General features: G+C 47.3%; 1 protein-coding gene across 1 annotated transcript in view; it reads left to right on the top strand.

Annotated features, from left to right (window-relative positions):
- Positions 1-14,193, top strand: part of BTBD18 (BTB domain containing 18) — a 98,574-nt gene that overhangs the window by 13,813 nt on the left and 70,568 nt on the right. The window contains exon 2 of the mRNA XM_077463281.1: positions 9,748-9,868. Within this exon, the coding sequence (XP_077319407.1) occupies positions 9,748-9,868 (121 nt within the window). The remainder of the gene's footprint in view (positions 1-9,747; positions 9,869-14,193) is intronic.

Below are 14,193 nucleotides of genomic sequence, written 5' to 3'. Positions count from 1 at the left end.
TTAGACCGGTCGCATATTATCCTCTTATTAGGTGTTTCGAGATTGCAACTAGGACTTGCTACTATACTTACCTTGGGTTTATGTGCTTTGGTCAACCTACCACTAATGCCCCCCAATACTACCCTCTGGAATATGTTCCGCGCTGACTATCTCTACTTCTGGATACCTCCCATCCCCTTGGTTTTGGTGGGTGCTACCGCTTGCCATTTGCAGATTAAAGTAAATGGGGTCGCTCTGCAACTGCATGCTTCTGTGGGGTCCAAGGGGTTAAAATGCTGTCTGCTTTAGTGCGCTTTCAGAATGTGCACCAAAACCTTCCGGATATAATAGTCTATGGCTAAGCGAGCAAATCTGTAGAAAAACTGCACTGCACCCATGGGTAAACTGCAACACATCAGTGGGAAAGCAGCCCTGTACTATTATGCCCAGTGTATTGCTTCACACTGACCTAAAGATCTATTTTTTTTTTTTTTATCCTGCTGCTTGCACCACTCCGGAGACTACTAGGCGGTATAAGAGGTGGATTGCAGTTGGTATCATGCCACATGTGACTTATGCAGCTCTTGCTCCCTACTATAGCTCCAACTTTACAAGTAATCCCGCTGCATTGCACTCTGTTTAATGCTCTGGAATGGTGGGTTAGCAAGCCCTGACCGTGATCTACCAGTCACTTGGCTGCCTTTTTTCCTTTTCCTAGATTATGACCTACAGCTTGATGCAGATACTGAAACATGTTACATGTTCCAATTTTTAATAACAGGTGGAACATGTAACATTTTCCAAAGGTGAACTTCTCCTTTAGGCCCCTTTCACAGGATCGGACAGTCTATCAATTTTTCATCCATAATCGGATGACAATGCATTCCTATGGGCATACGGATGACCATAGGTAACCTCCACTTCCGATCGTGTCCGTTTTTTGTTTTTTAACGTACAAGGCTATGTCGATATCTGTGAAAACGGATATTAACTGACAATGTCCAATCAGTTAAGCTCCGTTTTTGAAGGAATACATTTTTTTTTTTTTTTTTTTTTTTTTTTTTTTTAATATGTGAATTCAACCTATGACCCAGGCAGTAGTTGGACAATAGGAAGTACATTGGAAGTACATCTAGTAACTGAAACATGGCCAGAGAGGTCTCCCAGGAGCAGCTAATAAACTATGTGCATGAAAGGCCAGGCTTTGTGGGACTCAACATGTCAGCAAATACACATATAGGCACATATGACAAACAATGTCACGCTGTTCCAAAAATTGTTGGAGTCCATCGCACTACACGGCACGGGCAGGCCACTCACTGAAAACTGCAATGCAGCATGGGTGGAACAATGCTTTCTAGGTAATGTCCTCAAAGCCACAGAAACTGCTGTAAACGGATGTGAAAAATGGATGTAAACCGGTAAATAAACAAATGTGAATGGAAAACTGAGATTAATGGAACATATGACGGATGAAGCAACTGATAAGAACTGATACATTTTTAACGTGGCTAAACTGACAGTGCCTATGTGAACGAGGCCTTAAAGTAGACATATGGCCTCCTAAAAACAAACAACAAAAAAAATGTGATGCAGCAGTTATTTATATGTACACCTGTACTTAGATTTCTCTTTGTCCCCCTGCACAAATAACCTTTAAGCCTGTCAGTGAAGTCTAATGCACCTTCCTGTGATGGTGTGCCAAAATTGGGTTTTGTACTTTTTTAGACTGAGGATTTTGTACCTTGAAACTTACCCACATCCGGCCCATAGGCCGTCCACATGACGTTCTGGACTTTTAGTCGCAATATCTCAAAGATGCCTGCAGCTGCATCCTTTTTTTTTTTCTGCCAACAATCCCCCTCCGGTGCTTCTACTGGCTCACCTGTGCGATCAGTGAGACAGAGAATGATTTGGCTGGCGGCGGCCATTTAACATAGTGCTGGCCAAGGACCAGATGGTCCCTGGCCACCTCTTTGACCTTCGAAGGCCTTGGCAAATGTAAACACTGCTGTGTTTCTAGCTGGAAAGGCTAAGATTTTTTATTTTTTTTTTGATCTCATGCTTTTCAGCCTAGGGGAGAGATGTGGGGTCTTATGGACCTCAAATCGCTCTGTATAGAGGACTTTGTCATGCATTATTCCTATTACAAGGGATATTTACATTGCTTGTAATAGGAATACTAGTGATTAAAAAATGAAAAAAAAACCTTTTGTAACTGCCACCAACCGCACGCAGAAGCAAACCCATACGCATGTTGCGCCCGCATATGTAAACTGTTTTAAAATCACACTGTAAGGAAATGTAGAGTTACTCTTTAGGTCTATAAATGTTTTTTATAAGATGTTTTCCATCTCACACTAGCTTGTGCTAAGGCGAAGTGTGAAGCAGGTTGCGTCTGCGGTATGAGTTGACATTTAGTTGCTGGACGTTAAGAACATATATTGTGTGTTGAGAACATTGGTCTCAAGCCAAGGTGATGAGGTCAAACATTGTTGAACGTTGAGTCTGTCTCTAGGCAGAAATACTATGAATATCTTTTAGGTTAATAATATTAATTGTATAACCTAATGCTTGAATGTGATTGGTTGTTCATGGGGCCTTCCCCCTATACGACCCCTTTTTGTTTGTTGCATATTATTCTGTGAAGCCGGAATAAACCTTTTGTATTCTTGATCATCCACACCTTGTGTATGATCAATCAGAGAGTTTTTCCATTGACCATCAAAGTCCAGCTCGAGCACAGGAAAGAGGGTCTGAGATAGGAACCACCTTTCAGATTGGTATCAGAAGTGGGCTCTATTTGTGGGGGAAAAAAAAGAATGCCGATTTTGTTTGGGAGCCACATTGCATGACCGCGCAATTGTCATTTAACGCGGCGCAGTGCCAAATCGCAAAAAGGGGCCTGGTCCTTTGGCTGCAAATTGGTCCGGGCTTAAGTGGTTAACCACTTGCCGACGGCAAATATACGTCGGCAGAATGGCACAGCTGGGCAAAGTAACGTACCCGTACGTTACTTTGAATTTCCCTAATCGTCTTTCAGGACAGCCACTATGAGAGATAGACTCCTCCTCTTCCTCTGGAAACACTGCGCCAGCCCATAAATTCTTACTTCCCCTGCCGGACCTCAGTTATTAGTGTTTCCTCCGGCGGGGAGACACTGTGCAAGGAACCAGGCCGATCAGCTGGGGAGGCTGTGGCCGTTTTGTCGTTAAAAGAACCCGGTTGAAAGAAGCAGGGGCTTCGTTTGGAGAAAGCTGGATTCAAACCGTTCGAAACCAACGTCCGCGTGTCGGACGGGTCGAACGGTTTACTTACCTCACCAGGTACTGCCACCCCATCCGAGTCCAGCGCGGCTTCAGGTCGTGGAAGACTCCTATCGCGTCTACAGGGACGCAGCTGGCAAGCCGTTCGGAAGATTTCCCTGTACATGGGTACAGTCCGCCCCTTTTTTTCTTTGAACCGAGCGGGCCGAACGACGGGCGACGTCGTATCCGGCGGAAACGAAGGCTTGACCTCGAAATACGATCGACTTCCGGTTCCGGGTCGTGGAGCTGATAGGAGGGCCGGGCACAAGCTGGAGATGAGTTCAGAACGTGCACAGGCAACGTGGAACTCTGTAGTAAGCAGCCACCTGCAGTCATGTCGGAAGCTGAGGCTCAAACGACAGACTCTATCTCCAGCATTCCTAAGGTAAGAGCGCCCTGGGGAGGGGTACTCTCTATCTAGGATCCCCCCACCCCAATGTATGGTTCTATCATGGGTGGGGGGGGCAGACCCCCTGGGTGGCCAGGGGGGAGGGGAGGCTCAGATCCCTTCGTTTTTAAAAAAGGGTCTAGTGCACTCCCAGGGTTGTATCCCGAGCTTTTGATTGACTTTGTCTTTTTCTGTTTTTTTATTTTTTCCTTTTTTTTTAGAAAGCTACGGAAAAAACTAGGTCTACGCATAGCTCTAAAAAGAAGTGTGCCTCCTGTAGGGACATTTTAGGGGAATCTTGGACCAAAGTGTTGTGCAAAGGCTGTATTGACTCCCTCGTTAGGGAAAGGGAATCTGAACAGGAGTCAGGACTAGCAGCTTCAGTCAAGGAGCTCTCGTCCACCTTCTCTTCTTTTAGGTCCCTTTTTGAAAAATTTCAGCTTCCCACGGGTCCATCTCCCCAGGATACAACCCCACCTCTAGCACAGAGTTCTGCTCCAGTCCAACCTGCTAGTACAGGGGGGACAGAGGTTGCAGGCCCTTCAGGGACGGGTAGGGAACTTCCAGACAGTTCCTCTTCCGATTCCCAGGAGGGTTCCGAGGGGGAGGACCAGGACGGGTCCAGGAAAGCCTCCAGATATAAGTTATCCCTTGATGAGGTAGAGGACCTCTTAAAGGCAATTTATGCAACCCTCGGTATCCAGACGGATAAAAAGCCCCTAACCCTGCATGACCAAATGTATTCAGGTTTAGGGGAGCCAAAAAGAAGGGTGTTTCCAGTACACAAAGTTTTAATGGAAACAGTTAAAAAAGAGTGGCAGGATCCGGAGAGAAAACCCTTTTTATCTAGATCCCTCAAAAGAAGGTTCCCATTTTCAGAGGACCCGGCATGCCTTTGGAATAAAAGTCCCAAATTGGATGCCGCGTTGTCCCAGGTCTCCAGACACACAGATTTGGCGTTTGAAGACATGGGGGCCTTGGCAGATGTCATGGACAAAAGGATTGACTCCCTGCTTAAAAGAGACGTGGGACTCGGCTATCGGCAATTTAAAGCCTGAAATGGCAGTTACAGTTGTGGCTCGCAATTTAGAGCACTGACTCTCACAGATCCAACAACATATTGAGGCAGGCACAGATAAGGAAACCATTCTGTCATCCTTCCCTACTATGCTGCGAGGGATCACTTACATAGCTGATGCCTCTGCTGAGTCCGTCCGCATGTCGGGCAGAACGGCGGCTCTAGCCAATTCGGCCAGAAGGGCCCTCTGGTTAAAAACAGGGCCAGGGGATAATGCCTCCAAGATAAAGCTATGTGGGATACCCCTGACGGGGGACCTCCTGTTTGGCCCAGGGCTAGAGACGGTTCTAGACCGGACAGCGGACAGGAAAAAGTCCTTTCCTCTCAAACGGAAAACCCCCGTACCAACAAAAAAGGGGTTTCGCCCGCAGGGGCGTAGGGAAACCTCTAAACCAGGGGGGAAAAAGAAAACCTGGCCCCAAAAAGGCAGGGGCAGAGGAGGGGCGATTTTTCGCCCTCCTATCCAGCCCCGTAAAACCCAGTGACTTTCCAGCTACAGTGGGAGGAAGACTGGGGGCCTTTCTTCCACAGTGGGAGACAATATCCCCCAATCAATTTATTTTAGGGGTAATAAGAAGGGGGTACCTCTTGGAATTCCTAAGACCACCCCCTCAAAGGCTCCTTGTCACGCATCTACCCAGGTGCATGGTAAAGGCCGAGGCCTTGCTAGAAGCTCTGAGGGAATTGGAGAATCAGGATGTTATTCTCAGGGTCCCAAAAGCAGAAGAGGGAAGGGGGGTTTTATTCTCACATCTTCATAGTGAAAAAACCCTCAGGGAAGTTCAGGTTGATTCTGAACTTAAAGCCCCTGAACGCTTCAGTGACATACAAAAGATTCCGCATGGAATCGATCTTTTCAGTAAAGGCGCTTCTGCCCCACAACTGTTTCATGGTATCCCTGGATCTACGGGACGCGTATTTACACATCCCTATAGCGGAAGCCTCGCAGAGGTTTCTACGCCTTGCCATAGATCTGGGCGGAGAAACAATACACTTTCAATTTCAGGCCCTGCCATTCGGGCTATCCTCTGCACCCCGCATATTTACCAAAGTCCTGGCAGAAGCCATGGCCTTTCTTCGGCTCCAGGGGATATGTATAATTGCCTACCTGGACGACCTGCTTTTATTTGCAGCATCCCCAACACAGTTGGTCAGGGATCTCGATCTAACCAAAGGGGTCCTTACAGACCTGGGGTGGCTTCTGAACTTGGAAAAGTCCAGCCTGATCCCCTCACAACAGATCTCCTATCTAGGTTTCCTGTTGGACTCGACACTGTTGAGAGTTTTTCTACCAAGAGAAAAGGTACAAAAACTGGACAGTGCGGTGGCCTCTCTTCAGAGCAACCAGCTGGTTTCCATAAGGGTTCTGATGTCAGTACTGGGTCTCCTTACATCCACCCTTCCAGCAGTGCAGTGGGCAGGGCTACACTTTCGTCCCCTACAGTCCTTCATCCTAGGGGTATGGGACCACAGTCAGGAGGCCCTAGACACCCTAGTTCATATTCCACACCAGGTAAAGAGATCCCTCTGGTGGTGGAGGAAAGTGACAAATCTGTCGCAAGGTCGTCTGGCTCATCCCGATTTCTCGGGTAGTAACCACAGACGCAAGTGGAAAAGGTTGGGGGGCACATTTGGGTTCCCTTCTAGCCCAGGGCACTTGGGGGGACGGCGAGTTGACTCGATCGTCCAACTGGAAAGAACTAAGGGCAGTGGGACTAGCCCTCAAATTCTTCAAAAAAGAGCTCCGGGGTCACCACATTCAGGTGCGGTCGGACAACTCTTCCGTAGTGGCCTATTTGAACAAACAGGGTGGCACGAGAAGCGGAACCCTGTTGTCTTTAGCGACAGAGATTCTGTCCTGGGCCGAAACCTACACCCTTTCGCTCTCAGCAGTTTTTCTGAGGGGAGAGAAAAACGTGGTAGCAGACTTTCTCAGCCGAAAGAGGCTGAGGGAGGGCGATTGGGTTCTCAACCAGGAGGTCTTCAATCTCATAATAAGGAGATGGGGGTCTCCGGAGGTGGACCTGTTCGCGTCCAGAAACAATGCAAAAACCCCCTGTTTTTTCTCCCTAAAAAGGGGAGAAGGAGCCTTAGGGGTGGACGCTTTGAGACAGAATTGGCACTTCAGAACTTGCTATGCCTTCCCACCTCCAGCGTTGTTGCCAGCAGTTCTGATAAAGTTTCAGATGGAAAGCACATCTCTGATTCTGGTGGCTCCACATTGGCCCAAGAGAGCATGGTTCTCAATGCTAAAGCAGTTGGCGGTAGAACCTCCCTTACTCTTGCCCCCTCGGGACGATCTCCTCTCTCAGGGGCCAGTCCTCTGCCCACAGGTACGCCAGTGGAAGTTAGCGGCCTGGCTACTGAGGAGGGTTTATTAAAATCTAAGGGATTTTCACAGAGACTAGTTTCTACCCTCCTGGACAGTAGGAAAAAGGAAACTCGCCAGATCTATGAAAAGGTCTGGTTGCGTTTCAACAAGTGGTGCGCAGAGAACTCTTTCCCAGTACGGAGCTCCTCCGCAGTGTTGGAATTTTTACAATGTGGGGCAGATAAGGGCTTATCCATTAGTACCCTTAGGGGTCAAGTATCAGCCCTCAGTGTTTATTTAGAGGATCATTTGGCTGCCAACCCATGGGTAGTCAGGTTCTTTAGAGCCCTGTCCAGACAGAGACCGGTCCAGGGTCTGTCCTTTCCCAGATGGGATTTATCTTTAGTTTTGCAGAGCTTAACTGGACCCCCCTTTGAGCCTTTAAAGGAGTGTCTTCTGAGAGAGCTTACTCTGAAGACAGTGTTTCTGGTATCAGTGACAACTGCTAGGAGGGTCAGTGAGATGGAGGCCTTATCAGTCAGGGCTCCCTTTTGCGTTATTTTTCCGGATCGGATAGTTTTGAAGACCGATCCAGCCTTTTTGCCGAAAGTGGCATCCAGCTTTCATAGAAGCCAGGAAATTGTTTTGCCCTCTTTTTGTCCCAATCCCTCCGGTGAGAAGGAACTAAAATTCCATTATTTGGATGTTAGGAGATGTATCCTACACTATCTGGAACTGACCAAGTCATTTAGAAGGTCAGATTCCTTATTTGTTTTGTTTTCCGGGGCCAGGAAAGGTTGTAAGGCGTCCCGGCGCACTATTGCTAGGTGGCTCAGAGTAGCCATCGAGCAGGCTTATTTAGTTGCAGGGAAAGAAATCCCAGTGGGTATTAAAGCACACTCCACTAGAGCTATGGCAGCCTCCCAGGCAGAAAGAGCGGGAGCAACGCCAGAGCAGATTTGCAGAGCAGCAACATGGTCCAGCTATTCCACTTTTGTAAAACACTACAGAGTGGATCTGGTGTCGGCAGGTGAGCAGACCTTTGGGCGAAAGGTCTTGCAAGCTGTAGTCCCACCCTAACTGGTAAGTGCTCGCTTATCCTCTCATAGTGGCTGTCCTGAAAGACGATTAGGGAAAATTAGAGTTACGCTTACCGGTAACGTCTTTTCCAGTAGTCTTTCAGGACAGCCCTAGTTCCCACCCGAAAATTGGGGGGAGTCTTACAAAAGACCAGAGCGCAGCAAGATAATGGTATTTGATAAATATGTTATTAATGTGTTCTTGTGTCTCCCCAGCTGGCCGGAGGTATTCTCGATATAAACTGAGGTCCGGCAGGGGAAGTAAGAATTTATGGGCTGGCGCAGTGTTTCCAGAGGAAGAGGAGGAGTCTATCTCTCATAGTGACTGTCCTGAAAGACTACTGGAAAAGACGTTACCGGTAAGCGTAACTCTAATTTTCCTGCCGTGAGTGAGCGCCTGCTGCGAGCTCTGTGTCCGTTCCCGCGGACTCGATCGCCGTGGGGATACCAGTGATCGTGTCACGGAGATCAAGAACAGGGAGATGCCGACACAAACAGCATCTCCCCGTTCTGCCTAATGACAGGACACTGATCGTCTGCTCCCTGTCATTGGGAGCAGCGATCAGTGTCGCGTTACACACGGCCCATCTCCCAGACAGTTAGAAACACTCCCCTAGGACACACTTAACCCCTCCTTGCCCCCTAGTGGTTACCCCCTTCACTACCAGTGACTTTTTTACAGTAATCAATGCAATTTTGTAGCATTGATCGCTGTATTAATCCCAATGGTCACCATAATGTCGCAGTCACGATATAAAATCGCTGATCACCGCCATTACTAGTAAAAAAATTTATAAAAATGCCATAAAACTATCCAATATTTTGTAGACGCTATAACCTATTATTATGATTTAATTTTTTTTTTTTTTGTACCAAAAATATGTAGAAGAATATGTATCGGCCTAAACTGAGGAAAAAAATGTTTTTTTTTTTTTTATATATTTAGGGGATATTTATTATAGCAAAAAGTAAAAAATAATGCTTTTTTTTTTTTTTCAAAATTGTTGCTCTTTTTTTGTTTTAAAGCACAAAAAATAAAAACCGCAGGGGTGATCAAATACCACCAAAAGAAAGCTCTATGTGAGAAAAAAAGGACGTCAATATTGTTTGGGAGCCACGTCGCACGACCGCGCAATTGTCAGTTAAAGCAACGCAGTGCCGAATCGCAAAAAGTGCTCTGGTCAGGAAGGGGGTAAATCCCTCGGGGACTGAAGTGGTTAAGCTAGGTTCATACGTAGCATTTTGTGAATGTGGCTTTCTTTTATTTCAGTGGGCTGCCCTATACGTGTCGAATGTGCCAAACTAGCTTGTATACTTTTTTGGGTCTTGAGTTTCATATGTTTTTAAACGCAAGTCTTGGAGTGACACCATAAGTGCTCACGAAACGCTAAGGTGTGATTTACAGCCCTATAGATCCAAAACGCTCCTGCTCCTAAGTAGCTAGCTTTGGATTAGCTAAAACAAAAATGCTGAACCCTGAATAAATATATTTTTCAAAAGCTGTATTGCAACTCTGTTGATAGTATCTTCCTTGAAATAGTATGCATTTATGCTAATATGTACAATTATGGCATGTAACTTATTACTTTTGCCCTCTATTCTAGGAAATGGCAACAGGTCGGCGGCTGTCTTATTGGAACCCACGTCTTTTGCGGACAGTGTTTCTGCAACTGCAGCAACAACAAGAAGGTGGTCTGTTCTGTGATGTTGTTTTACAGGGTGATGGTGAGTTGATTTATTAGACATGGCTTCAGTTCTTATACATTTGCCATTTAGGGCTCAGGCAGACTGGGTTTAAAAACGGTGCTTTTATAGGCATTTAGCGTTCAGCATGTAAAAGCACTTCTGTGTTAGCCGTTTGTCCACAAACACATAAGCGTTTACAGGTGTACTACAAGAGGAGTGTTTACAGGCTGAAAAAAACTATCACAAGCACATTCAGGAGAGGAGGACTTTTAGGAAGAAAAAATGTTTACGATCGAGCATTAATACATTCCATTGGGCAGAATAAATTAATATTTTAACCAATGGAATCCATTAACACTCACAGGCTTGATGTGCCTTAACGCACTTAAATGCTTATGTAATATGTGGCTTTTGGCACCTTTTTTTTTTTTTTTTTTTTCCTCCTGCCAAGAGTTCAGAGCAGAAAAACAAATGCCTTGTGTGCATGAGCCCTTACGAGCTAGAACAATTTTTACAATTCCCATATGGGCCTGTTTATTTGGTGATGATTGATCATGGACTCTGGGACTGGCACGGAGGTGATCATGGACTTTGTGAGTGGACTGCGGTGATTAGGGACACTGTAAGGCCCCGTTCACATTTATTGTTTCGTGTTAGAGAACATTCCTGCTATACTGTGATTCTTTTTATTTTTTTTGTATAATTTTTATTTTCATTTTCAAGTTTTGAAAAAAAAAAAAAAAGGAACATCACAGGAAATCAACATACATGAATGAAATAAGGGGGGGGGGGGGGGGAATACATACAACGTGGTCCAGGTACAGGTGAACATACATGGCGACAGAGTCTTTTCCATATAAGATACCCAGAACAACACCCCTCCTGCCCCAGACATTCGGTCCACATGGGCAGGCCCTTCTCCCATACTGGAGGAGGGTGGGGTGCCCCTCTGTCGCAGTTTAAAAGGCTTTTACAAATGACTCCTGCCTTATATATAACAAAGATGGACTCGAAGTACCCAGAATGGTCAAGAAACCACCGACCACTCAGGTGATACTTAAAGCGTATAGGAGGGAGAATAACAAAAAAAAAAAAAAGATTAACCAGTAGAGTAAAGGGGGAACAAAGAGAGAAGAAAGTTGGGGGGGGGGGGGGGGGAGGAGGAAGTGTAATCATTGTGTCTCACCGGATTCACTAATCTACTCACGGGCAGAAGCTGTAGTTGGTGGAGGAAGGTTCGCCTGGACAAGTCTCCCAAATTCTGGATCCGCTAGAGCAAGAAGCGCAACATCTAGACTGGACGGAGCCGTATTTGCGGTCTGGACATGAGTTTTCCAAGCTGCCCATGTGAGCTCGAATTTCTCCCTGGTATCCCTACAGGTGGCCAGCCAACTCTCCATAATCTCTCCCACCTTCCCCAACCAGTCCTGCTTGTTTGGAATCTGCAAGCTTTTCCAATATAGTGGTATTAAACGTTTGGCTGCATTGAGGAGGTGGGGGAGTGCACTCCTTTTATACCGTGATATAGGCATAGGGGGGATGTGGAGCAAGAAGTGCTTAGGCAGGGCCGGGATGTCTATACCCAGACTATCTGAGACATGTCTGCGGACCATAGTCCAGAATGGCACTAACACAGGGCACTCCCACCAAATATGTAGATATGTAGAAAGGTGCCTTTCATTTCAGATTCCCTCCAGCATACATCTGAAGTGTTTGGGAAAATTCTGGCCAAGGTGACGGGCACCCTGTACTACCTTGACAGAATCTTATAATTATTTTCTTGGGCCTTAGAGTCTATCGAGCTGGTATGTGTCAGGCGGTATAACTGATGTAGCTCGTCACCTGTGAAATCATGTTGGAGATCTTTTTCCCAGTCTGTAATGTAGTGTGGCTTGGGATTGGGTGTGGTGGACTCTTAACAGTCCATACATCGCTGAGATCACATGTGTCAGTGGCTCTGTGGATGCCCACGTGTTCTCAAAGTCTGTCAGCGTCGTCCTGAGTGGTGTTTGTCTACGGCACTTAGCTATGAAGGCCTCCAGTTGGCGGTGTCTCCAGAAATCAAAGGAGAAGCTACCATGTCGCTCCCTCAGGGTAGAAAGCGGTATCACCGCCCCCCCCCCCCCCCTTCTACAAATCTTTCCAGGCTAACCTTTCCCATCCCTTGTCCACGGGCCGAACGCGGCCATCTGTTCCCGCGGGGGGAACCACGGGTACCCACTCACTGGTGTCAAAGGGGATAACTGGTGCCAGTGCAAGCCGTGTGTTCACCCTATCCCGCGTTTCCAGGGAGTGAACTGTTAATGGGTGGAAACCCACCTAGAGAGCCCCCTGTCTCCTGCAGGGACCCAGGGTGCATAGGCCAAGTCTCTGCTCGCTATAGTTTTTTCCAGGGGGACCCATAACTTAAGGGACGTATGGAACCTCCAATTTAAAATGCGTTGCAATGCGATCGCTTGGTAGTATTGGAGTATGTTGGGTACGCCTAGGCCCCCTTTCAGCTTAGAGCATTGGAGTGTTGCTATGGCCAAGCGTGGCTTCTTTCCACCCCACACGAACTTAATAAAAAGGCTACAGAGATCTGAGAAAAAACATTGTGGTAGGTGTATCGGTATCATTTGCAGGAGAAACGGAATGCGGGGCAGTATTGTCATTTTCAAAATGTTCATTCGTCCCACCCAGGTAAAGAGGGAGTTGTCCCATGTGGATAAGTCCATCGAGATCTTTTATAAGTAAGGGCAGGTAGTTGTGCGCATACAGGGAATCAGGACTATCTGTAAGTTGGACACCCAGATATTTCATGGAGGGGCTGGTCCATGTAAACGGAAATGAGCCCTTCAGGGAATCCCCCAGAGCCAGAGGGATGGCAATCGGCAATATCTCAGATTTGGAATAATTTATCCGAAAATTGGACACCTCTCCATAAGCCTGTAGTTCTCCCATTAGATTCAGCAATGAGACCTGAGGGTCCACTACATGAAACAGTATATCGTCTGTATAAGCAGAAAGTTTGTGTTCTAGGGAACCCGCTAGCACCCTCTTGACGTTTGGATTGTCTCTGACCCTCTGCAATAATGGTTCCAATACCAGGGCAAATAAGAGGGGCGAGAGTGGGCACCCTTGTCTCGTGCCTTTGCGAATAGGGAACGGTGAGGAGAGGCCACCATTCACCTTGACCCGGGCAGTGGGAGACACATAAAGGGCCGAGATCCATTGTAGCATGCATGGGCCCAGCTCCGTTCCCCGAAGCACTGCGTTCAGAAAATCCCAATCCACGTGGTCGAACGCCTTCTCCGCATCCGTAGACAGAATCAGGTATGGAGGCATCCGACCGCGTGCACGTGCCCAATGGACAAGCTCGAGAGCTCTATTGGAGTTGTCTCTGGCTTCTCGCCCTGTAATATAGCCTGTCTGGTCTGCGTGGATCAACTCTGGTAGCAGCAGTTTCAGGCGGTTGGCAATAATTTTAGAAAATATTTTAAGGTCTGTGTTCAGGAGGGAGATTGGGCGATAGCTTTGCGGTTGGGTGAGGTCTTTCCCCTCTTTCGGGAGTACGGTAATATGTGCCAACGAGGTCTCTTGTGGCAGGGCCCCACCCGAAGCCAGGGAATTGAGGAGGGCACATAAAGGGGAATGCAGCTTATCAAAAAACTTTAAATAGTAGGCCCTAGTGAAGCCGTCGGGACCAGGGCTCTTGCCCGTAGGCATGGATTTAATTGTTGCTAGTATTTCGGCCGAGGTAATTGGGCATTCTAGGTCAGTCGCCTGATCCGGGGTAAGGGTGGGGAGCCCTATGGAAGAGAGATATGAGTATATGCATGTCCTCTTGAGGGCTATGTCAGCCGAAGAGGAGGCGAGGTCTAAGTTGTACAATATTTCGCATAGTAATCGCGAAACATGGTAGCTATCTTGGATGTGTGTTGTGCGGGTTCCCCAGTGGGAGAGCATAATTTATGCACATGGGCCAAGAGTTTCTTTTTGCGGAGTGCTCGGGCCAGTAGCCTGCCGCACTTGTTACCGTGCTCATAGTAAGTGTGACCCAGATAGCGCAATTTCCCGTTTATTTTCCGGTCCAGCAGTTTAGAAAACAGTTGTCTGAGTTCGGTCAGGTGCCGGAGCTCTGCAGAGCCCGACGTTCTTTTATGTGCAAGCCCTGTGCGTTGTAACTCCTGCAACACCCTCAGGAAGTCCGCCCGCCTCTCCTTGTTAAGTTTAGCTCCCAGCACAATAAAGGTGCCCCACACCACGGCTTTATGGCCCTCCCAGAGAATGCCCTCGCTCACCTCCCCAGTATTATTCTCCGCAAGTAATGTCAGTCTCCTGCACCCCCGTCACCACTCCCAGGTCATCTAACAGGTTCTCAT

This window comes from Lithobates pipiens, unplaced genomic scaffold (genome assembly GCF_037356315.1).
Source record: "Lithobates pipiens isolate NorthernLeopardFrog02 unplaced genomic scaffold, aLitPip1_a1.2 Scaffold_3, whole genome shotgun sequence".
Classification (NCBI taxonomy): domain Eukaryota; kingdom Metazoa; phylum Chordata; class Amphibia; order Anura; family Ranidae; genus Lithobates; species Lithobates pipiens.
This window is presented reverse-complemented; position numbering and strand designations above follow the sequence as displayed.